Genomic DNA, 26,604 nt, shown 5'->3' on the forward strand with positions numbered 1-26,604 from the left:
CTCCCCGGGTCAGGTTCTGGTGTACTGTCCGGCGGGTACTATAGCCCCTAAGGTACATGTACCACACCATCCTGCTGGGAGAACCTTATAGGCTGTGTGATTGCATAACCAATACCAGCCAGACCCCTCGGGGACTGGCCATGGGGTCCTGGAGTAGGTGGAGGGGCCTCCCGCACTAGAGCTGATTTGGGTGGTGTCCTTACACCCCACAAAATTTCCTACAAAAACTGTATTTTCTATGCCCTTACGTCGTGACACACATAAAGCATAATTACCCTGGGCCACCATATCAATAGACCATATTTGGATTGTAACATTCCAGTTAAATGTAGTGTTTGCTCATAGCTTAGTTTGGAGTGTTCAATTAAGGGGGATAGGTACCCCTACCAACAGGACCCCCTGACCCAAATATGTGGGGGTATAATACAAATCCAACACTGCGTTCGATTTACACCCTGTTTGATAGCGTGGGTTAAATTCAAGAAGCTATTGCCCTCCCATCCTTGTACTGGACTTGGGAATAGGGAGAGGAACCCCCCAGGCAAACGATACCAATGTCGGCATCCTCCTTTATACCATACAAAAAACAACACTACCAATGTAAGTCCGAAAAACAGGAACACAAGAAGTCCTGGTGGGCTATAAAGATCCCAATAGCTGGAAAGCTTAGTCCATGGGTTGGTCGTGGTGTTCATTTGCGAAGTGGCTCGTCCAATGGCTTGTCAGGGTCAGGTGGGGGTCCCAGCGCCAACTTAACATAGCTATGATGGATCCAGGAACCTTTACCTGCAAAGGAGTGGTGGCAGATGGTGGGAGTAATGTTCGTGGCTGTAAGGCGTTTTTGGTATTTATACTTGCCCACAAGCACAGATTCCAGCCCCTGGAATAAACCCACCCCACCACTTCACTGCACATTCCCAAGAATACATCCCGCAACTGCCTCCCTGCCAATGTACAATGCTCCGTCTTTGCCACCAAGGCCAATTTTCAGTGTCTTTTGCAGTCAGGAATCCTTGGATCTTGGTGGTTTCAGCAGAGCAGGCGTTTCTTCTTCTCTCCTGGAACAGTCACGGTTTTGCATTATACAGGGGAGAGGTTACTAGCACGTCACCCTGTAGTGCTTTGGTTTCTTTAGCAAATACTGAATGCAGGTTAGCTCTGTCAGTGGACAAGGGAGAGGTTACTAGCACTTCACCTTGTCCTTTTCCCTGCTGTCCAAAAGGAGGAAAGAAAAAAAAAAAACCAGAAGGAGGGACAGGCTGATCAGTAGTCGAAGTGAAGTCATCTTGAGGTGGAGGGGTCTTTTTGCAGTAAGAAACATGGGTTCAGGCAGTCAGTTCTTGGCAGTTCACAGCGGTGTTGGTAGTTAGCAGGACTTAATAAGGGCCTTTCCAGCATGGGGCCAGAGTAGTCTTTTGTTGATGGACCCAGTTACTTGGTTTTAACAAATGGCAGGTTTGCTCAGGATTCTTGAAGCAGGACTCCTTTCACCTGTAAATACAGAGACCTAACACATTTCATTAATGTCTGGCAGTGTGTTACAGATCTCACAGCTGCTTGGGCACATTCAAGCCCCCCTCTTTCTTGGCTGTTAGCCAAATTCTAGCTGTGAGTAGTGTCCTTGGGCAGGCCAGCGTCTTATCTTTGGACCGAGCCTGCCAGCTACAGCGTTGAATTAGCTTGTCCTCCATTTTATTTCTTTTCCCCTTCTTGGCTTTTATTAACCTGCAAAGGAAACATTTACTTTTCACTCACACACCTTTGTTCAAAAATGAACACGTGTACATTGCCCATTAAACAGCACTTTAGTCTTATTGTTTAATGTATGCCACATACACCCTTCTAGGAAAATGACTTTATTACAGAGCTGTGGAGCAACAAGCCAGGACAAGCACACCCACTTTTGAGGAGTCCACTTGGTACAACCTCTGGTGTCCAATAGCTTTTCTTCCTCCCCAGCCCTCTGGCTAGAAATGTGAGGTAGCCAGAAGGATCTCATGTATAATATGGGGAATGGGTTAACCTTTCATGTCATTGCTTCCAAAGACTGTTGGTGTGCGAATTTTAACAACAATTTTTTTCAATTAAAAGATCTGGCCAATGAAATTTTTTTTTTTTTTTTACTTAAGCAAATGTATTAAACTTTAGTATATCACATTTTTTTGATATTATCCAAACACTTTGTATTCCAAGTTGAATAAAACAAGTATCTGCATTTTGATTTAACCCTTCTATTTAGTTTTAAACTAAACTGTCCTATGAAAAATTAAACAAAGCAATTCTGGCCATAAGACAAACACCACAAGACAGGACACATAGAACACAGAACAGAATGCCTATTGTGCCAGTAAATTCATGAGATGTTGAATTGCTTTTTAGCTGGCATCAGTTTTCTCTGATTTTCTGAAAGACAAAAAGAACATAGATCTACCCCTTCTGGACAGTCAGTCATTGCTTAAAATATTTCCTTTTTATACAAATGCCCTTGTTAATTGCAGGCAAAACAGAGGAATTACACATATTTTTTGTATTTGTTTCATAGGCAGCCCAGGTTTTAGTGACTTCTACCTTATCAGTTAGGTAATTTACATTAAAACAAATGCTTTCCGGCTTACTTTTGGATCCACTGCTTAAAGATTCTTACTTTAAAAAGGGCACAATAAACTTTACCAGACTTTTGATTGCCTTTTATTTTTAACTCCTGATGTTAAACACACAGCGACCTGAAAAGGAAGACACCACCTACTGTAGCCCCTTGGAGCCTAATAAGATATTAATTAAGTAGCACTGTATAATTGCATTTCTTTGGAAAAGGGCCCATTTTTTCCAAAATGGCTGCAAAGAAACCAAGAATTCTTTTTCTTTCCAGTATTTCACAAAGTTCAACTGCTTACTTCTTTCCAGCAACTACAGAGTTAACTTCTTACTTTCCTTTCTGAAATTACTTGCTTATTTCCCAAAACGACACCCAATTAACTTAGATTTTACCATTCCAAGTATTATTCCGGGATTTACGTTTTCCATTCCTGTAATTATTTACTCCTCTTTTTCCACTATGACCTTTTTCCAACCTGTTTTTCAATCTCTCTATCTGTTGCCTGCCCGCTTGGGCCCGATCCTGTTTTTCTCTCTAAACTGTCCCTTCCATAAGCACCAGCTTTGTTTCACTACCAAATTAACAAGGAGGGTGGGCATCTTAACTAGCCCCCAGCCCTCCTGGTCTCTTTTTTTAAATATTCTCACTTACAAGGGCTACCCGAGTCCTCCCCCCATGAGGCTTGTCACCTGGACAGAAAGCACGGCTAATTGGCAAGCAAGGAGGTGACGGGCATAAGTCAGAAAGCCGAGGGTAAGCCGGAGGAGGAGCAGAAGCAGGCATAGCACAGAGCGGGGCTGGAGACCCCTGAGATGAATAAGAAAAGGAGGAGGAACGAGGACGTCCTTTCGCATGCGCATAAGCCCAGTTGTCCCATACATACCAATAATCCATCTGGGCTGGAGCTTTGTTCTCCAGCCTTTTCCTAAGCGCTGTTAATTTTTCCCCAGCAAAGGAACCATCCAGTGGCCATTCAAAAGATGTTTGAGTTGTTAGTGCTGGCCACTTAACCTCGCACAAGATTACAGCTTTTTTTTTTTTTTTTAATCTAACCCATGGGTACCAGAAATATTCCCCCAGTTCTCGAGAATTTCAGCCAAAGGGGTCCCCTTACTTACACTCTGCCCAGAACCCATAATGGGCTACCAAAAGGACACCAAATGTGCCACCTTATCGCCTAAGCGACGGCTCACACCCCCCCCCCCCCTCGGAGTTCTCAAAGGTGAACTCACCCTGTGCCGGCTGGAGCTGTCCGAGAGGAGGAGTGTAGTCTCGCTTGTTGGGGCGAGCCTAGAGTCCCATCTGGGTCACCAAAACTGTTACAAATTTTACCTGATAGGACACGCACACAACTGCTGCGAATTATACCTGGTAGGACACGCACACAAATGCTACGAATTACACCTGATAGGTCACGCACACAAATGCTGCGAATTACACCTGATAGGTCACGCACACAAATGCGGCAAATTATACCTGATAGGTCACGCACAGTTCGAATCTAGGCTGAGGCACATAAACAAAGTCCACAACTGCAGAGTTCCCAAAAAACACCAAGTTTATTACGCTCGAGCGTGGTGCCCCCCTGCTAGCCAGGAGGGGACCCTGAATACAGATTATACAAAGGTTTTATACTTTTTAGCAAAGCATGTTGCCCTCGTGCATCGGAAACCTTAGCCAATAAATAAACCCTTTTCTTATCTACCACCTATCCCTGCTTGGTGCATTCCTCGTGCTAAACCAGTATGTTAATTACACAGCATGGTCCTAAAGCCATGCATCAGTAACTTTTATTATCAGGATGGGAGGCCTCACATCAAAGGCCAGGAGATAGGGAGTTAGAGACTGACAAAAAACAGACACTGGGAGTCAAGGCAGGCTGGAGACAAGGAGGAGGATTTTCACAGGGATGCAGTGTCTAAGGAACACTCCTCCTGGTGCATGATGTGCTTGCTTGTAGACAATGGTGGGCCCCAAACCAAAATGGAGTCACATGTGCTAACTTTTCCTTAACAGTAGCAGCCGTGTTAGTCCATATCCGTAAAAAGAAAAGGAGTACTTGTGGCACCTTAGAGACTAACCAATTTATTAGAGCATAAGCTTTTGTGAGCTACAGCTCACTTCATCGGGTGCATACAGTGGAAAATATAGTGGGGAGATTTTATATACACAGAGAACATGAAACTTGTTTGTCTTTAAGTGCCACCGGACTCCTTGTTGGTTTTCACCAAGAAAGTTGGTGACAAATGGACGTCTAACATAGTGATTACTTGTGAAAATGAGGTAGGATCAGAGGCTAAAATAGGGAAAGAACAAGTTAAAAATTACTTAGACAAGTTAGATGCCTTCAAGTCACCAGGGCCTGTGGAAATCCATCCTAGAATACTCAAGGAGCTGACTGAGGAGATATTTGAGCCATTAGTGATTATTTTTGAAAAGTCCTGGAGGATGGGAGAGATTCCAGAAGACTGGAAAAGGGCATATATAGTGCCAACCTATAAAAAGGGAAATAAGGACAACCCAGGGAATTACAGACCAGTCAGCTTAACTTCTGTACCTGGAAACAGGACTGGCCTTACCATGAGGCGAACTGAGGTGGCTGCCTCATGTGCCAGACTGGGGGGGTGGGGTGAGGCACTTGGACTCAGAGTGTACAAAATTGTGTCTGCTGCTGGTGCATATGTATTCTCTCTGCTCTAGATGCACAGAGATGGTGGAGTGCTGTGCTGGAGGAAGGAGGGCACAAGAGACATAACAGGCAAGCAGCAGAAAAGGTGAGAGGGAATAACAGAAAGCAGCAGGAGCTGCAGGGAGAGAGGGAGAGGGGAGGAGCTTCTTAGGTACCTCTCTAGCACCCCCAGGAGCCTGGACTGATTAATACCAGCTTCTCAGGGCGCTTCCTGTTTCCTGCTGCTTCCCTGAACCCACCTGAGGAGAATAGGCAGTCAACTGTAGTAGGAGCCAATTAGGCCCTTAAGACACTGAGGCCCTGCTACCAGCCTGCTTATTTGTCCCCTTCAGCAGAGTGTTGAGAGCCACTATAGCTGGCACAGAACAGCTGTCATGAATGAAAGAAGAAAACGCCCCTCTGGGGCAGCATTCAGAAAAAGAAAAAAAGCAAAGGAAGTAAGCAGGAAGGAGCTCTCCTGAGATACATAGACACAAATGTTCATGGTGAGCCTTCTGGCCCCAGTGAGTATGTGAGTGGTGAGGAGATGCCTGATCTTCCAATTAGTCAGAGTGCAGGTGACCTGGCAGCTACTGCAGCATCCATATCTCCATCTCAAATGGATGTAACCATGCACATTCCTGAAGAAAAGTGTAGATCAGAGAAGAGTGTGGTGGAGGCACAAGAAACAGCTGGTGCTGAGTTTAGTTCCTTAAGTCTAGATGATCCAGGACTGTGGACCCACTTAAGCAGTAGCCTGAGGGACTTCCTTGTACTGCATGGGCCACAGCAAGTGAAAAACTTTATGTTCCCCAAAGACAATGAAAATAGAAGTTTCCATCCAACACATTACTGGCGTGAAATCCCCAATGGTGACAAAGTGGAGAGGCCATGGCTTATGTACTCAAAAACCTAGAATGCTGCATACTGTTTTTGTTGCAAACTCTTCCAGTCTAACATTCCAGCCACATTGGGTTCTACAGGAACAAAGGACTGGAAAAATCTGGCTAGAAATCTGGCGTGCCATGAGAAGGCACCAAATCACCAGAGAGCAGTTCATAGGTGGAAAGAGCTTGAGATGAGACTAAGGTTAAAGGCCACCATCGATGATCAGCATCAAGAGAAGATTGCATCAGAGTCTCTTGACTGGCAAAATGTTCTGAAAAGGCTCATTGCCATTGTGAGAATGCTTGCTACCCAAAACCTAGCACTGCGTGGCACTTCAGATCAGCTGTATGTGCCAAACAATGGAAACTTCCTTCCTTTCTTTAAACACAAAAAAGAAGCTTGCAAGAAGTGGAAGATTGGACAAATGACCAGGGAAGAGTATAAAAATATTGCTCGGGCAGGCAGGAGTGAAATCAGGAAGGCCAAAGCACAATTGGAGTTGCAGCTAGCAAGGGATGGGAAGGGTAACAAGAAGGGTTTCTACAGATATGTTAGCAACAAGAAGGAGGTCAGGGAAAGTGGGATCCTTACTGAATGGAGAGGCAACCTAGACAGATGATGTGGAAAAAGCTGAAGTACTCAATGCTTTTTTTGTCTCAGTCTTCACAGACAGGTCAGTTCCCAGACTGCTGAACTGGGCAGCACGGTATGGGGAGGAGGTGAGCAGCCCTCAAAGAACAGGTTAAGACTATTTAGAAAAGTTGGACATGCACAAGTGCATGAGACCGGATGCAATGCATCCGAGGGTGCTGAGGGAGTTGGCTGATGTGATTGCAGAGTCACTGGCCATTATCTTTGAAAACTCATGGCGATCAGGGAGGTCCCAGACGATTGGGAAAAGGCTAATGTAGTGCCCATCTTTGAAAAAGGGAAGAAAGAGGATCCTGGGAACTACAGGCCAGTCAGCCTCACCTCAGTCCCTGGAAAAATCATGGAGCAGGTCCTCAAGGAATCAATTCTGAAGCACTTAGAGGAGAGGAAAGTGATCAGGAACAGTCAGCATGGATTCACCAAGGGCATGCGATCCCCCCTTATAAATTAAAAACACTTTTTTATATTTAACACTATTATAAATGCTGGAGGTGAAGCGGGGTTTGGGGTGGAGGCTGATAGCCTCCCCATGTAATAACCTCACGACCCCCTGAGGGGTCCCAACCCCCAGTCTAGATAATACTTAGTCCTGCCATGAGTGCATGGGACTGGACTAGATGACCTCTCGAGGTCCCCTCTACTCCTATGATTCTCTTTGCCATGCCACCTTGCAGTTCCATCTACTACTAACAAATTTTATCTGTTGTGTAGAGATTGTGAAAAAAAATCAGAAAACCCTGAGTTGTGTCACAGTACTGAAAGCAGTTATGTTTTGGGAGGAGATATGTCCTTTATTTTACCCATTCCCTTTAAAAGATTCACTAATGCTGTTTCACTAACATTCAATTTATTCAAGAATTGTTTGGTGTGTTTACAGGGCTAAGGTCCCATCAGAGTGGAAATCAAGATGGAACCATAACTAGGATGCCTCCAGATGATACAGATTTAATGAATAAGCCCCTGGAAGTACTTGCATTCATCTTGTAGATGATGAAGCCAGTTAGCTCAGTTCCTAACAATCAACCATCGTATCTGGAAAAAGATCCCAGTGCCTCTGCAACAGCCCTGGGAACACCCATGATTAGTGTGCATGTAGCACAGGTGTTTTCTACCACCAGTCCTCCAAAGATTCTCAAGATTAAACCTGAGCTGAGGTACAATCTACCCCATCCCATCAAGGGAAAAGGAGAGGTTCTTTCTATATCCCGGCACAGGTTAAGAGCAGATGTAGCATGTTCATAGCTTGACCCACAAACACACCATCCTTTATTAGAATGACAGGATATGAACTACTAATAAAATGAGGTTTAAAAGTTTGGGAAACAAGTTAGGAGAAACTGATAGGATTAGAAAGGGAAAGCAAAGAGACAAGAGGTGTGGAATAGAAGGAATACAGGAGATTTGGGGAAGCAAAAAGTGGGTGGCTGCAGGTAGGCTGAGCAGTCAATACATTGCTGCTGGAGCCATATTTTGTATAGCAGAATTTGATAGCTCAAGCATATGCCTTATAGGCTGAAGCAGCAGCAATGGTCAGAAACTCTAAAGCTTTGTCTACACTAGCACTTTTGTCCACCAGGGGTGTGAAAAAACACACACACACCCCTCACTGACGTAAGTTTCACTGACAAAAGTGCTGGTATGGACAGTGCTATGTTGGCAGGACAGCTCTCTCCTGCTGGCATAGAGCGGCTACACAGGAGACCTTACAGTGGCACAGTGTAAAGTCCGCAGTGTAGACATAACCTCTGGAGCACTCTGATAGGGTTTGTAGCCTCCATAGGAGCAGTGCTTTCAAGCTCTTCCATCAAGGCATGAAGGTACACAAGGTAGAGTAAGAGCCAAAGTTGTAGCCAGGTCTAAGGAGACAGCCCTCTGTCACCTGACTAGAGACCTATTGCTGACTCTCCTAGGGGCCAGAATTCTTCCATTATGTCCCTCTGCAGACAAAGGGCTCAGCAGTGTTCCATGCTGGGGTACAAACCAAGCAGCAACCGTTTCCAACTCCTGCCTCCCACTGGATCAGAATGGAAACTACTGCTCTCTGCCAGGACACCAGCTAAAACTTCCTCCAAGAGAGCACTGCTACTCCAGTTTCAATTCTCCAGTCACAACTGCTATCCCCACAACTGGAGGAAGGAGGGAAATGAACTCAGTTCTTCTGTCACAACTTCCTTACCGAGGCTAACTCTTGATGCAATAACATCTCAATGCAACACTGCTCCTCCTGGGACACCACAGAACTCCTCATTCAGCTCTGTGTCTCCAGTGAGGCTTTGGTACATCAGGGGCTCCCTATGGCAGAAATTTCAGTGAAGCCAATGAACTGCTGATGCTTCATTACAGAAGAACTGGCATCCACTAGCCCAAGACCCCATCCACAACCAGACATGCTAAACCCGCAAAAAAACTACAGAAATTGGGCTTGTTTTTGGCTTAATTAGCTTGTGAGTTGCTTGTTAGCTAGTTTTTGGCTTGTAGCTTTATGCTTCTTTTTTTCTGATCAGCTCCTGGCAAGCAGAGGAAAGGGGGAGAAGCAGGGGGAGAGAGTCAGGGGTGCACAGCAGGCCCACCAGTCCCAGACTGCACGCTAGGGGATCTAGTCACATAGAGCGTTGGGGTTCTTAGGGATTGGCTTGTTTTGAAATGAGATTAGCTTCATTTTTAGTTTACTGTGAAAATCAGGGTACTTATTTACCATGTGAAAGTTGGCAACTGTGTCCACAACCCTCTTTCCCTCTCCCACCACAAGTCTGCCTCACATCCCCTTACTGTACGCAGTGTTGTAGCTATGTCAATCCCAGAATTTGGTTCAATAAAAGATATAAACTCATCCACCTTGTCTCTCTCATTTCCCCTTGTAACTCCCCACACAGCTACTAGATGATGCACCAAAGTAGAGTGGGGATGGGAATTTAGCAACATTCAGAGAGGCACTGAATAATATCTAGTTATCATTAATAATTTTTTTGGAAGGGCTATTAAATCTTACACTTGGTTTCAGCCCATCTCTAACTGTGAGAAATCAGGATGTGAACTAATGGGGGGCAGAGTACCACAGATCTGCCTACACCAGGTTTCTTGCACCTGCCTCTGAAGGATCTGGTGCTGGCCCCTCTATGAGACAGCACTCTTGACCCCAGCTCTGATCCAGCAGGGCTGTTCCTACAAGAGCCTGATGACAACCTGACTTCAGGGAAAATTTCAAAAAGGGTTTCTCTAAACTTGACCTGCTTAAGTTACATTAGTAACCTTTAGCTAAGAAAATTTACCTGTTCAGGGTGTATATTAAATATAGAGATTAAACACAGGAAGTAGTGTGTATTAAAAGGATTAATCATCCTTTAAAGACAAATTTCAATGCAACTTCAATTCTCGGCTGTTAAGGTAACTTCAGCATTACTCAAGTCACAATTCATTGGAGGGTTCTGAAGGACAGACAGATGACTAAACTGTGAGCTGTAGCAGATGGGGAATCAGTGGAAAAGAAGAATACAAGACAGACTTGCAACTCTCTGGGAGAATTATAAAATGGAATTAAGGTTGTCTGAGCGCTTGTGTCTGGTAATTGAAAACATTTAATGTTTTGTGTCATTTCAATATTAAGGTTGGTGTGACAAACTATGAAGCTGGAAACCAGATACTATAGGGAGGGGTTGCAATAGAGGAAGATGGGGAGCCAAACTAAGGGAAGCAGGAAGAAGATAAATTTAAGGGTGGTGGTGGAGGAGGAATCAGCAAAGGTGTGCAAAGGGAGCTCAGGACTGGACAAGCAGAAGGGTCTGTGGGTTGGAACTGAGCTTCAAGAGAGACCAGAAGTAGAAGGTGGTTGTGGAAGAGAAACTCAGTTTATTATAGGTTTCAGAGTAACAGCCGTGTTAGTCTGTATTCGCAAAAAGAAAAGGTGCCACAAGTACTCCTTTTCAGTTTATTATGATTTTACAACACCCCATTCTGTGCACAGCTCCAGGTGTTAAACCTGTTAGACCCAGGATGCCATTCCTTCCAGGATGCACATGGCTAGCTCTCACAGGTCTGCTCCTAGCGGTGCTTTCCAGTGCGGTTGAAGCGTCTGTACAGGAACCTGATCCTTTTGTTAAGGTTCTTGTAATCCTGTTCAAACATTCGGTGTCCTACAATTTGCTTCTTGCGGATGCATCTTTGTAGCTCATTTCCCCTCCAGCCTTGCAGCCACCTGGGCCCTGTGATCAAGTCCTTGGGGTGAATGTGGAAGTCTCCTGAGGAGGAAGGGGTAAGTGTGAAACAGATGCAAGTAACAGAAAAACAAACCCAGGGTAGCAGAAATGTTAGCCCCAGGTCTCATCAACTTCAATTCATTCTGACACCATTACATTTTCCCCAGCTCCAGAGTAGGACTAACCTCTACTCTCCTGACCCCCTGATTTGGAGTTCCAGTTATTTTCCCTTCTCCCGTGATATCTTCAGACCCACACTTGGTCACTTACCTAGAATTCCTATATTGTCATAGACCCCAAATAAGGCTCGTTTCTCTGTCCAGCGATCAACCTCTTTAGGTTCAGGAGGCAACTTCACATGGATCCAGCTGGAGACCCCTTGAAACGGAGAAGATAGCTGAAGAACTACATTAAAAGTAGAAGGGCCTGACCCTGCAGGTCGCCCTTGCCTGGCCGGGAGGGCAATACAATGTCAGGGTGCGTGCCCCGCTCACCACAGTGGAGGCTCCTCGCGGCCTGGACCAGAGACAGGCTACGGCCCAAGAGGCCCCATCTTGCCAGCTGCAGCAGAGGCCCCATTGTCCACCCTGCAAAGACAGAGCCCCGGTCACCGGAGCGGCCCCGACAGAGCCCGCGCAGCAAGGGCGGGACGACCGGGCATGCGCTCCCCGCTCCCTTCCCCCAGGAACCACGGGGCACAAACCGGGCAGGCCCGACTGGAGCGAGGGACTTAGGGGCAGCCCAAGCCCCGCCCAGACACAGCCATCTTGACTGGCCGCTGCTTCCCACAATGCACCGCTCCCCGCGCGGCCTGTCCTGGCGCACCCCGATGTCCCTGGCCACGGGTCCAGACCAAAGCAACGGTAGCTGCTGTCCCCCAACGCCCCTCCCTGACTATGAGCCCGGGCTCGAAAGATTCAAACCCCCCGCCCCCGCCTTACCAGCGCCACGGACCAGGCGTTGGGCGGCCGAGATCTGAGAGGTGGAAGGAGACTCTGGGGTGTGATTGGTTGTTGGGTTCCAACCGCTCTCTGATTGGCGCCGGTAACAAGGAGGCGGTTGTAATTCGAATGCGGGCGGAGTTGGCGGGAACTCGACCGTTCGGAGGTGAGAGGGCTTGCAAGTGGGTAATTGGATGGAGGTGAGCAAAGCGGTCTGTGCCGTGATTGGCTCCCTGGTTTTCCGCGGGCGCTGATAGGCGGAAGCTGGTGGTTATAGTGTTTGCCTGGGCACCGCGCGGTTTGACCGTTTGGAGGAGGCTCTTGGGGTAGGGAGGCAAGGCGCCGCCGCCGCCGCCGCCGCCCTGTTCCTGGGTAGCCGGGAGATGCCGCCGCCGCTCCCCTGGGAGTTCCACCTGCCCCTGTCCCCGGGCGATCTGCTCCGGAGCGGGGGCCCGGCGCAGTACGTGGTGCAGGAGGTGCTGTCTCTAGCCCAGGTTGCTGTGCAGCTGGCGGGTAAGAGGCGCGGCTCTTCTCCCTCCCCCCCGCCCCGGGCTGTGCGGTTAATAGCGGTGCCGCCTCTCACGTTATGATTGTGACTGGCAATTTTGGGAGTGTTTTTCCTGGTCTCATGAAAACGGATTCTCCCTTATTCAAAATGGCCGCCATCTCCCTTTGCTGTCAATGGGGCTGAAGCCAGCAAAATGGGCGCCATCTCCCGACGGTCTGCCGGCGTGTGGGAGTGAGGCTGCCTTTGGGAAAGTTGGCTGCGCTCTCCAACTGTTTGTGATAGGTTTCAGGGGGGTAGCCGTATTAGTCGGTATCAGCGAAAACAACGCGCCCTCGCTGATGACGGGTTCTGCTAGATAACGATCCAAAGCAGAGCGGACGGACGCATGTTCATTTTCATTATGTGAGTCAGATGCCACCAGCAAAAGTTGATTTTCTTTTTTGGGTGGTTCAGGTTCTGTAGTTTCTGCATCAGGGTGTTGCTCTTTTAAGACTTCTGAAAGCGTGCTCCACGCGTCAGCCCTCTCAGATTTTTGGAAGGCCCTTCAGATTCTTAAACCTTGGATCAGGTGCTGTAGCTATCTTTAGAAATCTCACATTGGTACCTTCTTTGCATTTTGAGAAATCTGCAGTGAAAGTGTTCTTAAAATGAACAACATGTGCTGGGTCATCATTGGAGACTGTTATAACATTATATATATGGTAAAATGTGCGTAAAACAGAGCAGGAGGCATACAGTTCTCCCCCAAGGAGTTCAGTCACAAATTTAATTGACACTTTTTTTTACAAGTGTCATCAGCATGCATGCATGTCCTCTGGAATGGTGGCCAGAGCATGAAGGGGCATACAAATGTTTAGCATATTTGGCACGTAAGTACCTTGCAAAGCCGGCTACAAAAGTGCCATGCAAACACCTGTTGTCGCTTTTAGGTGACATTGTAAATAAGAAGCAGGCAGCATTATCTCCCATAAATATAAACAAACTTGTTTGTCTTAGCTGTTGGCTAAACAAGAAGTAGGACTAAGTTGAGTTGTAGGCTCAGAGTTTTACTCCGTTTTGTTTTTTGAGTGCAGTTATGTAACAAAAAAAAAAAAAAATCTACATTTGTAAGTTGCACTTTTAGGATAAAGAGATTGCACTACAGAACTTGTATGAGGTGAATTGAAAAATACTATTTCTCTTGGTTTTTTTTTTACAGTGCAAATATTTGTAATCAAAATAATATAAAGTGAGCACTGTATATTTTGTATTCTGTATTATAATTGAAGTCAATATATTTGAAAATGTATAAAAACATCCGAAATAGTTAATAAATTTCAATTGGGATTCACCAGTGCGATTAAAACTGCGATTAATTGTGTTTTTTTTTTTTTTTGAGTTAATTGCATGACTTAACTGCAATTAATTGACAGCCCTAGTAAATACATGTAAAAAATTGAGAGGATTACTGAAAATTAGGGAGGACTGGCATCTGTGCTTCATGGATGGTCCTGTAGTAATGAGATAGTGTTCTGGGGCAGCAGAAGTCAGTAGAGCGGGGAGTTGGGAAAATGCTGATACTGGATCTGGGGCCCTGAGCTCTGCAACAACACTTACCTTCTCCCACTGTCTTGGGACTTCTCCTCTACTTGACATCCAAGCAGAAGAGAAGCCCCAGGGGAGCCAGCGAGTCAGAGACCTGATCCTGTTGGATCCAGGGAAGGGGTTGGGGGGAGGACACTTCAGGCAGTGAGGCAGGTAAGCAGAGGAGTCCAGACAGTAATAGACAATGGATGTCTGTTCCCACGTCTTAGGGGTGAGGAGAGGATAAGTGGAGTCTCCATCTGAGCTGCCAGAGAGGGGTGTCCATTTTCTGTCCATTGAAGATTGTCTTTTCATCCTGAAATTATTACATATAGCCAAAAGAGTGGAGGGGAGTTAAAAAATCAAGAGGCTAAAAAAAAAGTTTAATAGCTTTTGTTTTTTTAAATCTCATGATTTTGTGGGGCCAATCTCATGACTTTTCAGCATTTGTTTCATGATTTTTGATCCCTTGCAGTTGGCAATATTGTGTTAATTGTGTCTCCCCGTCTTTTCAGAATTCCGGGAGGCATTCCGGGTGCAGGGGCCACTGGCCATCCTGCAGCACTTTGACACCCTCTACAGTCTGCTCCAGTGAGTATACCCCGACCTGCGGGGGTGAGGGGGAGTGGCTTGGTCATGGGTTTCAGGGATGATGATCAGTGGTAGTGGGCACTGCTGCTCTTGCTCCTACCAAGGGTTCAGGAGAACAGAGTCCTGGGTGTGTCTGCAGAGGTATCCAGATGGGGCTAGGTCAGTTAAGCACTGCTGGGCCCGCACAGCACAATTGTACCCATCTGACTGAGCTGGACACCCCTGTCCCTGCAAACTTCTCGTCCACAGGGTTCTGAGCCCCTGGCCAGGTCCGTTTATAGATGCCTCGTCTTCCTGAGTGCAGTGGGGCCTGATGCTGTGAGTGGCATAAACCCATCCCCACCCTATGGTTATCCCACTGGGATACTAGTTAGTAATGTGATAACATAAACATTGACTGTTTAACTGGTTACTGCAAATGCTATCTCGGGAAGGAGAGGGTGTTAAGCTGAACCAAGGGAGAAATTTGGGAACCATTCCCAGTGCTGAGGGATCTATGAGCATAGACACCTCACTGCTGGGAATTGGGAGTTCCTGGAGGAAAGGGAATGTTACAGCTGGGCAGGAGACAGATTTCCTATCTCACCAATATTTTAGGTAGGCCATTTTGTCTCTGTCTCTCTCTCTCTCTCTCCTTTTTTCCCCCCCTTCAACATCAGGACAAAACTGACACCTTTTGATGTGTGTGTGCGCGTGTGTTACAGCTGTCTTGAGTTTTTTATTACAGGATAATTTGGTTTTTCTGGGTGGCTGGTTGTTACACAAACCATTACCCAATGCTATTTATGTGAATTCAGTCTTAAGGCTGGAGTGAAAATTGCTTGTCAGCTTATTTTGCAGTTTGCATAGTTTGTAGTGGGAAAACATCTCTTGATTTGTACTAATCTAGGTCTGCAAAACTTTTGCTGGCATAGCTATGTCAATAAGGGGTATATAATGGTATCCTATGCTTGGCAAAAACTAGACAAGGCCTTAGTTACCATATTATAACTTCTTGCATTGCCTTTGTGTTTTGTAACTTTTTGTGTTCTTACAATATCAGACTCTCACTAGTTCAAATAATTTGCATTTCCAGACCATAGCTAAGTGTTTGGTACTAAGAAGTGAAGTGGTATTTGCTTATAAGCTTATTCAATAAGCAATAAATTCTGATCGCTCACCTAGATCCATTCTTTTGTTTATATTTTGTTTATAACATTTTTAAATGTTCTATGAAATCTTTGTGTACGTGTAGAGGCCTGTTTTGGAGGTGCTGATGCACTATAGTAAGAGTTTTCCTCTTAATGTAGGTGCTCAGTCCGTTACGTGAGGAGGAATATAGTGTATCCTCCCAAAACTCTAGCACATACGTTTTGAGTACCGAATTTTCTGAGAAATTGCAGGTAAACCCATCAATGAGTTAAAATCAGTTAGATGAGTTCTTTTGTCTCCAAATTCTCCAGGGAAACTCTCTGCAGAACCGATTTGAACCTTCTTATAAATTGAGCCCTCTAGTCACAAATGTGGGCAGGTTGGGAGAGGACTGGGTTTAGAAGACAAGTCTAGAGTTGCTTCTGAAGACTCTTGTGTTACAGCCTTGAACTAGACCTAGTGCCAGTGGTCATCCTGTATTTTGTCATCTGTTGTCTGCCTCACAGCCATTTCCGATCCGTAAATGCTGCAGTCAAGGAGGATGCCCTGGAGCTGATGGGGAAAGGTGGGTATGAGGACCCTTCTCCCCTTGTGGAGGGAATGGTGAGATGTTTGCTTCTTCCCTGCAGCTTTATGATGATATGAAGGCAAATGTGACCCCATTGGCCGGGCTGCACCCTCACCCATCCCCGATACAGGTCTGTAATCTTGGCAGGCAGTGCAGAGTCGTGTGCGTTCGCTGTAAGGGCAGACCGACAGGAAGTCCCATTTTCCATTTCATTCCTGGCAGGAGATATGCCTGCCCCTAGCAAGTGGTCCTAGGAGCTGGGCAGGATGTGGGGACAGGGTAAACTTAGCATCTCTGGGTCCTGGGTCACCGGGTGTAGCCCAAATTATGGCTGGTGAGGCATGAGCACAGTTCTTTGGTAATCTGATGGCTGCTGTGAATTTCTTATAAGGGAAGTGGGTGCTTGGGTGTGTATGGGTAGTGATGCTTATGCCTTCTCACCTCCCTGCAGTGGTGTCCCGTCACTCCAGTGACCTCTCCTCCATCTTGGATAATCTTGACCTGAGCCCTTCAGACCGCACCATTCACCTCAATGCTCTTAAAATGAACTGCTATGTACTGACTCATCTAGTGGAGGCCTTTGAAATAGACTCCTGCAAGAGTGGCTTGGCAGGGCTAGATCCCAGTGGGAAGGTATGTATGCGGGATTGGGGGTGGATTTTATGAAAATGGAGATGCATAAACTTACTGGACTCCATTCAACTTTGTTCATCCTCACTGATGTCCCCTCAGAGAACTGCAATATCAGTTCAGTGGCATAGCTGGAATTTCCCATATGGATACTGGGCAGGCCAATATGACATGAGGAAAGCCAGGTTGTGGTACATGCACCTCTAAGAATTGCTTATGGGCAGCAGCTTCAGGAGACAGGACATCACATAGCATGTAATGCTCCCCTGATATCTAAGTGCCCAGGCTGTTCTCTATGCTGCCTCCCACTTCTGTGTCTGCCTTTGTTGCAGTTCCAGTATACCAGCACTTCCTCCCAAGCACATGCATTCTTCTCTTCCCTTCCCCCCCGCCCCCCCCCGCTGCATATTAGAGGAAAGCTTCCATTTGGTGTAGCCCTTTGGTTCCTGGCAGGTTTGAGGCAAGGGTTTCATTACTGTAAAGCTTGAGTGTTGCCTCCAGTTTTAAAAGGGAATGCTGCCTGATGTAAATACCCATAATCTCCTCAGAGCAAGAAAAACCGCACCACGGGCTCAGGCTTCTGCTGGGAGGAGGAGAGGCAGCCACTCATACAGCTGCTGACACAGCTGCTGCAACTGAACCTCCGTCGACTGTGGTGTGGTTTGGTGGTGGAGGAGGAATTCATCAGGTAAAGGTTGAAGTGAATGCTGGGAAGAGGAAAGCAGGATGGAATGGCTGCAGGGGGTGAGCTATATGTGGGAGACTTGGAAGGGCTGACTTGGAAGAGGAATAGGTAAATCAGTTTGTTCCACCTCATTCAAAGACAATCTATACGATGTGAACCTCAGGGGAGTAGGGAGATCAGGGTAAGACTGAACCAAGGGAAAAGTTTGGGAACCATTCCCAGTGCTGAGGGATCTATGAGCATGGACACCTCACTGCTAAGGCCCTGAGAAAAATCTTTTTTGTTCAATTCACTGCAGTGTCATGGGTAAATGTTTGAATTTCCTGGGACAGGCATGGCTCCTGAGTCTCTCTCCCCCTTCTCCCACCCTTTTCAAACTGCTGTGATTTTTTTTTTCCAACATGAGAGAGGTGTTCTCAGTGCCACCCCCTTTCCCTGCTGGCTAGACAAGAAGTAGCAATGATGGCCTAGGGTGGAATGAATTGGGCTGGACTGAGCCAGACCACCTGGTGCCATGTGTTTATACCTCTGCCTGCCCCTGCTCCCCAGGATGGAACTGACCCGCTAGCCCATGATGAACAGCTACAGCCTCCATAGATAGGTAGAAGCATCTCCCTTCTGTTGGAAAAACCATGGCATTGGGCTAATTTCATGATTTTTTATGCAGTCCATGAAATTATTTACCCAGGGCCTTCCTCATTGCTTAGGACATTGGGAAGTTGGAGCCTGAGCAACAGCTCTCTGCCCTGTTCTGTCCCGGGGTGAGGAGGTGGAAACTTAGAGGCTCTGCCAGTTCAGATCTCTTTGATGGGGTTGTCAGGTTAGTGTCAGGTCTCCTTCTCTCCCTATTTTCCTTTTAGCTTAGTGACTGGCAGCTGTTACCGCATTCTGGAGAAGCCCAGCATCAGCCACCAGAAGCATCGGGCCATGCGGGAGGCAGTAATGCATCTACTTGCTGTGGCTCTGACTCACTATGACCACATGCTCAGTGAGTCTGTCATCTCCCCTTCCTGATGTGGGACCCCCTCGTGTATCCTCTGACCCTTTTTCCCCTCCTCTGGTTTGGCAGGTGCAACTCTGAAGATCACACAGATGCTGCAGCACTTTGAACATGTAGCCCCAGTGTTTGCGGGGGCTGTGAGCCTGTGGGCCACAGAGTATGGCATGAAGAGCATGGTGGGAGAGTTGCTGAGGTGAGAAACCCTCCAAACCCATGCCCCCTCCATCCCCAGCAGCCTTGGACACTGACTCTTCCTTTGTGCAGGGAGATTGGCCAGAAATGTCCACAAGATCTGACTCGAGATGCTTCCGGAGTGAAGGGTTATGCTGCCTTTCTCACAGAACTGGCTGAACAAATCCCAGCGATAGTGCTGTCAAACATGAGTGTCCTGCTGCATCACTTGGATGGAGAGGTACTGCTTGGAAAGGGGCAAAGCACAGCATCTCCAGGGAAATGAATGTGTAGCATAGTGGTGTCAAATCTTTTGGCCTGAAGCGTATTTCACAAAGATCAAGGGGTTGCAATCAATATTCTGGGGCTGATTCTCTGCCTTGCTCCACTCCCTTCATGCTCCGGTGATGCGAACAGAGCCAGAACCACATGGTACAGAAAGTACCATGCTGGAAATTCTCCCAGCATAGGTAATATCCAACAGCAGAGAGATGCTGCTCTCCATGGGGCTCCTACAGCCTGGCAAGGAAGCAGCCAATAGCAGGGATGCCGTGGATATTTGCCAGAGGTGGTTTTACCAGGTAAAATGGTTTGTACCACCACAGGACAAAGTAGTTAGTACCAGCTTAAGGCATTTTCTATTTTAAAAACTGTTTCATTAATGCGTGCCACATTCCTCTTAGCTTTAGTTACATATTCAAGTTGTGGTTACATATGGCAGTAGATTTGTAAACTAATTTAGGTTTGTACAAATAAAAAGTGAAACTTCAGTGGGCACAATACTCATATGTAATTATAATATCGAACATCAGAATGTCTATACATTCTGGTTTAGTATTTTCTAAAGGAAGTTATACATGTTATGACTCATTTCAGTTTTAAATATTTATATGAACAAAAGTTGAAAACATTTGATTATGTGGAATTGACAGTAATGCAGGGTTGAAGCATTAAGGAATCAGAAGCATGCAGAATTGCAGACTACCACCCAAGTCCATTTGGCCATACAGCATTCTGTAGCAGAAGACCAGCTTTGACGTAGTGGATTGACCAAGCCTATTCCTCAGTTTTTTGAATGGATGTATCCAAAGTTTGAAAAGATTTGTTTTGTACTTGTTGGATGCTGATGCAATTATTTTTCCCAGTTTAACCTGGGCTTAAGATGGTATTTACAGCATCTTGTCCTAAACTAGTTTTTTCTGGGAAATTGCCAACCCTGGCCAATAGAGCAGCCAGAACGTCTGTCTTTCCTCATTACGATTCAGCATTTGGCCAATAGAGGAGCTGCTGAGAAAATGCATCAGGAAAAGAACAGCAGCTGTTTTGGGGCTGCAAGGGAAGTGGTGCTCCCCATAATAAGGAGCCGGATTTGCTTTTATTTAAACTGCAGGGTGTGGCTTACCTTCAACTCATAACCAAATACAAATTTTCTTAAGTCATTCTCAAAGTCCACAAATGATACTCATGCCACGGATTGGGTGCTGTGGACCTAGGTGCATAGGAGGGCTGGGAGACACAGCCTCCTGGGCTCAGCCACACTTGCTTGTTGTCACACAGAAATTCTGTGGTGGAGCAGGGAATTGAATTTGGGTTTCCCAAATCCCAGGCTAGGTGCCGTAAGCACTGGACCATTCTTGCTGCCTTAGCATGAGTCCTGGTTGGATAGGGGCTTCAGGAATATGCCCTCCCTTCGCTCCCAGTATAATGAAGTCATTTTCTCTCTTCAGAGCTATGTGATGAGAAATGCCATCCTGACAGCCATGGCAGAGATGTTGCTGCAGGTGCTGAATGGAGATCAGCTAGAGGAAGCTGCGAGGAGTACTCGGGACCAGTTCCTGGATACACTGCAGGCCCATTTATGTGATGTCAATGGGTTTGTGCGCAGCCGTGTGCTGCAGCTCTTCACGCGGATTGTCCAGCAGAAGGTGAACCTCTGCGTGAGGAGACTGGGGGGTTGGCCTCAAACTGCTCTCCTATGCAAGGATGGTTAAGGGAGAACATCAGGCCTCTTGCTGGGCTCTGAGGAAACTTGGCTGCAAAGAGCCTTCCCAGAGTGAGGAATGAAAGATTGCATCTAATTTCTCCAGGGCCTCTGGGTAACCTCTTCAATCTGCTCTTTGCTGCAGGCCCTGCCCTTGGCTCGGTTCCAGGCTGTGGTGTCTCTGGCTGTGGGCCGTCTCCAAGACAGATCAGTAACAGTGGCTAAGAATGCCATCCAGTTGCTGGCTGCATTTCTCTCAAACAACCCCTTCTCCTGCAAGGTAACCCTTTGTAACATGCTAGAATTTCTGTGCCTTCCCTGGGGCAGGAGCCCCCAGGGAGAGTGGTCACCAGTCTTTGGTTGTGGCTCAGGCTCAAGTTTGGAGGCTTCCTTGTTTTTCCTCTGATCCAGGTGCCCTAATATCTGGGCTTTCCATCCTTTCATGCAGCTTGCATGTATGCAGGGGCATGGTGTATGCCTCTTAACTCTGCTAAAAACCTGCTCCAGTTTGATTTGAGCCTGTGGTGGGGATTCTTCTTTAGGATCTTGGTTCAGACTTCGGGATCTTGCTCCACTGCACCCCCTCTAGGTCATGAGGTTCATGCTGTTGCACACCCTTCACTTAGACTTTGTCCCAAACTGCCTAGCTTCACAGATTGGCAACCTACTGCAGCCCCTGTTCTGGGAAGTGGACTAGAACCAGCTACTCCAGCTTCCAAAAGCAGGTGTCTTCTACGGACCTGGGGTATTTCAAGTGGGAGCTGAAAGCAGGCTGTGGGGGAGCAAGGAGGATCCTAAGATTTAAGAAGATGGAGGATAGAAAGTGAAACATTCCCATTCTCCCCTCACATCCCCAGCTAAGCTGCACTGATTTGGCTGAGCCACTCAAGAAAGAGATGCAGAAGCTGCAAGAAATGAGGGACAAACGTACAGCAACAGCTGGTAATCTCTTTCAACTGGCTAATCTCCATCCTAGCGGATATCCTGTGCTCTCCCAGCAGGAGTTCCTGTGCCCTTCTCATTCTACCTCCTGTCTTGCATCCATACTCAACCTGTTGGCCTTGCCCTGTGATGAGCTGCCAAAATCTTAACCGGTTCCCTCCTCACCCCACAGGGGGGTTGTTGCCCACCCCTGCCCCCCGGGACTCCTGCCCCATCCAACCCCCCGCATTCCTTGACAGCCCCCTGCCCCATCTGCCCCTGTCCCCTGAGTGCCCCCAGAACCGGGCAGGAGGGTCTCATGGGCCACCGTAGTGGGTGCCCACCTTGACCCTAAGGACCTGCCGAGGGGTGAGGTGGGGAGTCCCGTCAGTGCTTAGGTGGGGCAGCTCCCAGGAAGCATCTGGCAGGTCCCTCTGGCTCCTAGGGGCGGGGGAGCGTAGCTGGGGGGGAGCAGGGGGAGTGGCCGTTCCCCCACTGATCACATCAAAAGTGGTGCCTTAGGCGCCGACTCCAGGGGTGCTCCGGGGCTGCAGCACCCATGGGGAAAATTTGGTGGGTGCAGAGCACCCACAAGCAGCTCCACACCCGGCCCCGGCTCACCTCTGCTCCGCCTCCTCCCCTGAACACGCTGCCCTGCTCTGCTTCTCCGCGCCCCCACCCGGCTTCCCATGAATCAACTGTTCGCCGCCTGCTTCTCAGCCCTCCCAGGCTTCCCCCCGGCTTCCCACTCAGGCCGAGGGTAGTGGAGGTGAACTGGGGCGGGGAGTGGTTCCCCTGCGTGTGCACTGCAACCCCCCCACCGTCTCCACCTCCCTGGGCCTGAGTGTGAAGCTGCCGCCTGCTTCCCATGCGAACAGCTGATTCGCGGGAAGCCTGGGGGAGGGAAGGGGGCAGAGAAGCAGAGCAGGGCAGTGCCTTCAGAGGCGGAGCGGAGGTGAGCTGGGGGCGAGGAGCTGCCGATGGGTTCTCTGCACCCACCAAATTTTCCCCTTGGGTACTCCAGGGCTGGAGCACCCATGGAGTCGGCGCCTAAGGTGCCACTTTTGGCCGGTTAAATTTAGAAGCCCTTTTAGAACTGGTTGTCCCCCGCGGAACAACTGGTTCTAAAAGGGCTTCTAAATTTAACAACTGGTTCTAGTGAACCAGCTCCAGCTCACCACTGGCCTTGCCCCAATCTCTTATCCATTTGACATTCTGTGGCCTTAGAGCAGTGGTTCTTAACCTTTACTGCAGCCTGCACCCCTTTGGTTCTCAAAATATGTTCTTGCACCCCTTATCAAAAATCATTGAAGTAGGTCAGTTCTTTAAACCTAGATATATTTTTTGTTTGTATATTACAGTAATTGTTAAATGTAATACATAGGTTTGATCAAACAAAGTAGTTGTACTTACGTGCCTGTGCTTCATTTGTGTTTTCAATGATTTACCTTCTAAAAAAAACCTGGCATGTCTCACACCCCCAGAAAAGGCATCTTGTACCCCCAGGGGGTGCATGCACCCCAGGTTAAGAACCACTGCCTTAGACCATGGCCCAGACCATCAGAAGCTTTCCGTAGGGAGAGGGAGGATTAGGAGGGGTAAGCAAAGGGAGTGGATCTAGCCTTGGGGATCTAGAGAGGGGAATGCAGGACCCCAACCCCATCTCAGTCTAAGCTGTTTCCCTCACTTTAGGATAATGGGTCTGGATATCTGTATCATTCCCTTCCTCTGCCCTCTTTTCCTAGCTGCACTAATTACCCCAGAGGAGGAGTGGGAGGCCATGCAGCCAGAGCTTAGGGCCACCATACATCAGCTCCTTCACCCATTGCAAGGAGACGAGGAGGAAGAAACATTAGAGGTTGAGGAGACTGCACTGAATACGGCTGAGCGTATCATCCAGTTGCTGAGGAAGCTAAATTACAAGTGAGTGGGGGACCCTCCAATGGGCCCCAGTTGAGTGGGTGGGGCCTTCACTCTGGGGAAGAGGGTTACCCTAGGAACTTCCATCTGTAATCATATCGTTAGGTGAGGCCTGAGCCCTGGGAAAGGGGTAACACCATGTGGGAGATTGAAGGCTTGTGTGGAAAGAGCTTTGCTCTATACACTAGGCTGGAAGTGCTGACAGAAGCCACTGTCCCACAGGTCCAGGGACGAAGCTGAGTGGTGGATTTCTTCACTGACGTGCTCTCCCCACCTAGTGGATGATTTCTTATTGTGTATCCTCTCTGTCCAGGGATGCTATCCGTCTAACACAGATGGCTGTGTGCCACTTCCAGGGGACGGAGCCCTTCACCAGCAGTTCAGGGTTGGAGGGTGACAAGGAAACCATGATCCTGGGCATTCTGAGGACACTCTACACAGGTAGCTTTTTTGAGCCTGCTAGTTTCTTGTCCTGGGGCCATATTGATTCCAATACTATAGAGGTGAAACACTTTAGATCCCTTTTCTTCAGCCCTGTCTTTGCTTGTATTGCACCATACCAGAGTAGTGAGACTTCACTGACAGTGGGGTGAGAATCCAGCTCTAGGTCTAAATCTCCCTTTTGACTACCTGGCTGAGCTGATGTTAGATTGTGGTGTTCGGAGAGGGGCTCTTGGTTTAGGTCACCAGGGGTGAAGGGAGAGAGGTCAAAGAGCAGTTTCTCATGGCCCGCAGCATTGTTTATGGATCATTATTTTTGCTGTGTAGATTCCCACCTGGAAAACCATATCCAACATCCTTTGCATAGCAGTGGGGATGAAGACCCTGTAATAGAGCAGCAGCCACCACCTGAGCTGGTTAAGCAGGAGATGCTGGTGCAATATCTGCAAGATGCCCACAGCTTCTCTATGAAAATCACTGAAGCCTTGAGCATAGTCAGCAGGATGATGTATGAAAGCTCTGTCTCTGGTAGGTGGGGTAGACACAGATCATTCTACCCATTAAGATTTCCTGGGTCCTTGGTGTATGAGAGCTCTGTTTTGGTTATGTGGGAGAGGCCGGGACTGGAGTAGGCTGGACAGGTGCCTTGGGGGTTTGCCTACCTTATTTATACTAGGCTCACAGTACCAGTCAAGAGGGTTATCTTGGGGAAAGTGCAGTCTTGTGGGGGGGAGAGAAGGGCTTCCTCTGGTATCTAAAAGCCTCAACCAGCTTTTTAGATAAATGTAGAGGATTCAGCCTGAGGGCTGAAGATATTTCAAAATGTCAGGTGGTCGCAATCAGTTTTTTGGGGCAGATTCTCTGCTCTGTTCTTCTTTTCTGCTTGGGTGGTGTTCAAGTAGTGGACACCCCCTGCAGCTCTCTTGTTGGGTATTTCCCTGATATACACAAAGAGCCAGCATAGCTAGCTTCTATGTTGCCACACTGCACGGTTCCCAGGTATGCTGAAGAGCAAGGAGAGTGGTTGGTGGTCCATGCTATGCTGTGGCTAATCACAGCTGGTGTATGGCCTCTGGGAGCAATAGCCAGCTGGTTCAAGTTGGAACAGACCTCAGGATGCTGCAAACCTGTGTAAGAGGTGGGGAGGAGAATCAGAAAGCTGTAAATACTTGATTTGCAGCTTCTCTTTCCTTAAATTATCCTCTTCTCTTCCCCCCCCCCCCCCGGCCCCCCCCCTTTCTTCTGGTTTGGTGGCCAGCAGCAGGGGGCCACAGGAACCATCTTTGCTCCCCAATCTCTGATGGAGCCAGTCAAGCTCTTATTGTATTCTTCCTGGGGCTCCTGTAGCCTGGTATGAAAGAGGCTATGGAGCAATTGGATCAGTTGTACAAGAAAATGGTATAACAGTGTGTGGCTGGCAGGCATGCTGCTGAGTAGCTGCAGTAGGGAAGAAATGGCAGCTTCTTTAAATCACTTTTTTTTTCGTAGCAAGTGATCTGTTTCAAAATGCTTTTGTTCAAAAATTGCAGGCATGGCTCTGGAAACATGTTCTCAATTCATAATCAAATACAGGGTTTGTTGGTTTTTGTTTTGGGTGGGGGGGAGTTGACATCTTTTTGGGCCACTGTTTGGACACTGCTGAAAGCGCTGTGGCAGCCACCTCTCTGCTCCATGGGGAGGGGACAATAGTGTGTATGGGGAGAGAAGGGGGTGTCTTTTGTATGTGTGTTATGAGTTTGCTGGAAGAACAATGGGTGCATGATTTATTTCTTAATGATGTCTCTGGCTGGGATTGTGTAAAGCTGAACTGACTTCTCTCTCTACTCCCCCCAGTGGTGCAGGAGGCCATTGAGTTCTTTGTGACAGTCTCGCAGTTTGGTGTCCCCCAGGCACTGCGTGGAGTTCAAAGGATGCTTCCTCTTATATGGTCTAAGGAGCCAGGTATTAGAGAAACCGTGCTAAGCGCCTACAGGAGGCTCTATCTGAGCCCCAGCGGGGACTCAGAAAGGTATGGAACCCCCAAATCAGGAGGTGCTGTTGGAAATGGAGTGTGGACAGTGGTCAAATTCATACTGAGCTGTAATACTAGTGGGTGATGAGCTGCAGGGTGTGGGGTGGCTTAATGAAGTTCCGGGGTGGAATCCAGACCACTGAGGGGTTGTCATTGCCTGCCCTGCAACCTTGAGTGCCTTGCAATGCTTTGCTATTTGGAGCTATCAAGGTGGGCCAATGTCACACCCTGTGTCTGTATATAGCTGCAGCCCTGGTCCAGCAGCCAGTCAACAACACTCTAGTCACACACTGGCTTCCACCAGCATTGGTTACTACTTGCCAGATGTTCCCAACCCACTCCCAATCCTGAAAACGTGTGTTCTGCACTACACAGGTAGCTTTTCTGAGCTCGCTAGTTTCTTGTCCTGGGGCCGTATTGATACCAGTACCTATAGAGGTAAAACACTTTATATCCCTTTTCTTCAACCCTGTCTCTGCTTGTATTGCACCATACCATAGTAGTGAGACTTCACTGACAGTGTGGTGAGAATCCAGCTCTAGGTCT

General features: G+C 47.7%; 2 protein-coding genes, 1 long non-coding RNA gene and 1 other non-coding gene across 18 annotated transcripts in view; 2 read left to right on the top strand and 2 right to left on the bottom strand.

Moving 5' to 3' along the window:
* Nucleotides 1-1,209: 1,209 nt before the first annotated feature.
* On the bottom strand, nt 1,210-4,201 carry LOC122462830. Its single transcript, XR_006285696.1, has 2 exons — nt 3,829-4,201; nt 1,210-1,725 (listed from the first exon to the last, which is right to left on the bottom strand). It is a non-coding gene; the product is annotated as an uncharacterized LOC122462830 (long non-coding RNA).
* Nucleotides 4,202-10,081: 5,880 nt separating this feature from the next.
* On the bottom strand, nt 10,082-12,072 carry MRPL51 (mitochondrial ribosomal protein L51). Of its 5 annotated transcripts, none has more exons than XR_006287061.1 (4): nt 11,491-11,626; nt 11,267-11,374; nt 10,736-11,038; nt 10,082-10,656 (listed from the first exon to the last, which is right to left on the bottom strand). XR_006287061.1 is itself a non-coding variant. In XM_007061384.4 (4 exons), the coding sequence occupies exons 2-4, from the start codon at nt 11,573-11,575 to the stop codon at nt 10,842-10,844; spliced, it is 390 nt and encodes a 129-aa protein (XP_007061446.1). In that variant the 5' UTR covers nt 11,576-11,583; nt 11,938-12,072; the 3' UTR covers nt 10,715-10,841. The 5 variants fall into 5 exon arrangements, 4 of the variants coding, with proteins under 4 accessions (XP_007061446.1, XP_043389692.1, XP_043390292.1 ...); XM_007061384.4 differs by lacking the exon at nt 10,082-10,656 and adding an exon at nt 11,938-12,072 and having other exon boundaries at nt 10,715-11,038; nt 11,491-11,583; XM_043533757.1 differs by lacking the exon at nt 10,082-10,656 and adding an exon at nt 11,951-11,988 and having other exon boundaries at nt 10,715-11,038; nt 11,491-11,583.
* The window catches only part of NCAPD2 (non-SMC condensin I complex subunit D2), a 56,838-nt gene continuing 42,126 nt past the window's right edge, over nt 11,893-26,604 (top strand). For 4 of the 11 annotated variants that reach the window (XR_005227043.1, XM_037910523.1, XM_037910563.2 and 1 more), the window contains exons 1-15: nt 11,893-12,103; nt 14,524-14,599; nt 16,174-16,295; nt 16,750-16,931; nt 17,477-17,616; nt 18,474-18,601; nt 18,683-18,806; nt 18,878-19,025; nt 20,512-20,709; nt 20,911-21,045; nt 21,623-21,707; nt 23,432-23,609; nt 23,920-24,047; nt 24,375-24,575; nt 25,881-26,055. Coding sequence is in view for 10 of the 11 variants with exons in the window: in XM_037910523.1 (XP_037766451.1) it covers nt 11,893-12,103; nt 14,524-14,599; nt 16,174-16,295; nt 16,750-16,931; nt 17,477-17,616; nt 18,474-18,601; nt 18,683-18,806; nt 18,878-19,025; nt 20,512-20,709; nt 20,911-21,045; nt 21,623-21,707; nt 23,432-23,609; nt 23,920-24,047; nt 24,375-24,575; nt 25,881-26,055 (2,231 nt within the window). In the remaining variant the exon portion in view is untranslated. The other 7 variants (XM_027823806.2, XM_037910551.2, XM_043532359.1 and 4 more) reach the window with 7 other exon arrangements.
* On the top strand, nt 16,359-16,670 carry LOC114019845. The gene has a single exon (XR_003564834.2). It is a non-coding gene; the product is annotated as a small nucleolar RNA U85 (small nucleolar RNA).

The sequence above is a fragment of the Chelonia mydas genome, chromosome 1 (genome assembly GCF_015237465.2).
Source record: "Chelonia mydas isolate rCheMyd1 chromosome 1, rCheMyd1.pri.v2, whole genome shotgun sequence".
Taxonomy (NCBI): Eukaryota; Metazoa; Chordata; order Testudines; family Cheloniidae; genus Chelonia; species Chelonia mydas.

Excerpts from the sequence above, each read along its gene's own strand:
- MRPL51 (XM_007061384.4), bottom strand. The coding sequence starts at position 11,575 with ATGGGGCCTCTGCTGCAGCTGGCAAGATGGGGCCTCTTGGGCCGTAGC. Across the intron at positions 11,375-11,490 it reads CGCGAGGAGCCTCCACTGTG|GGGTCTCCAGCTGGATCCAT; the intron begins GTGAGCGGGGCA and ends CTCCGTTTCAAG. Across the intron at positions 11,039-11,266 it reads TGACAATATAGGAATTCTAG|GAGACTTCCACATTCACCCC; the intron begins GTAAGTGACCAA and ends CTTCCTCCTCAG.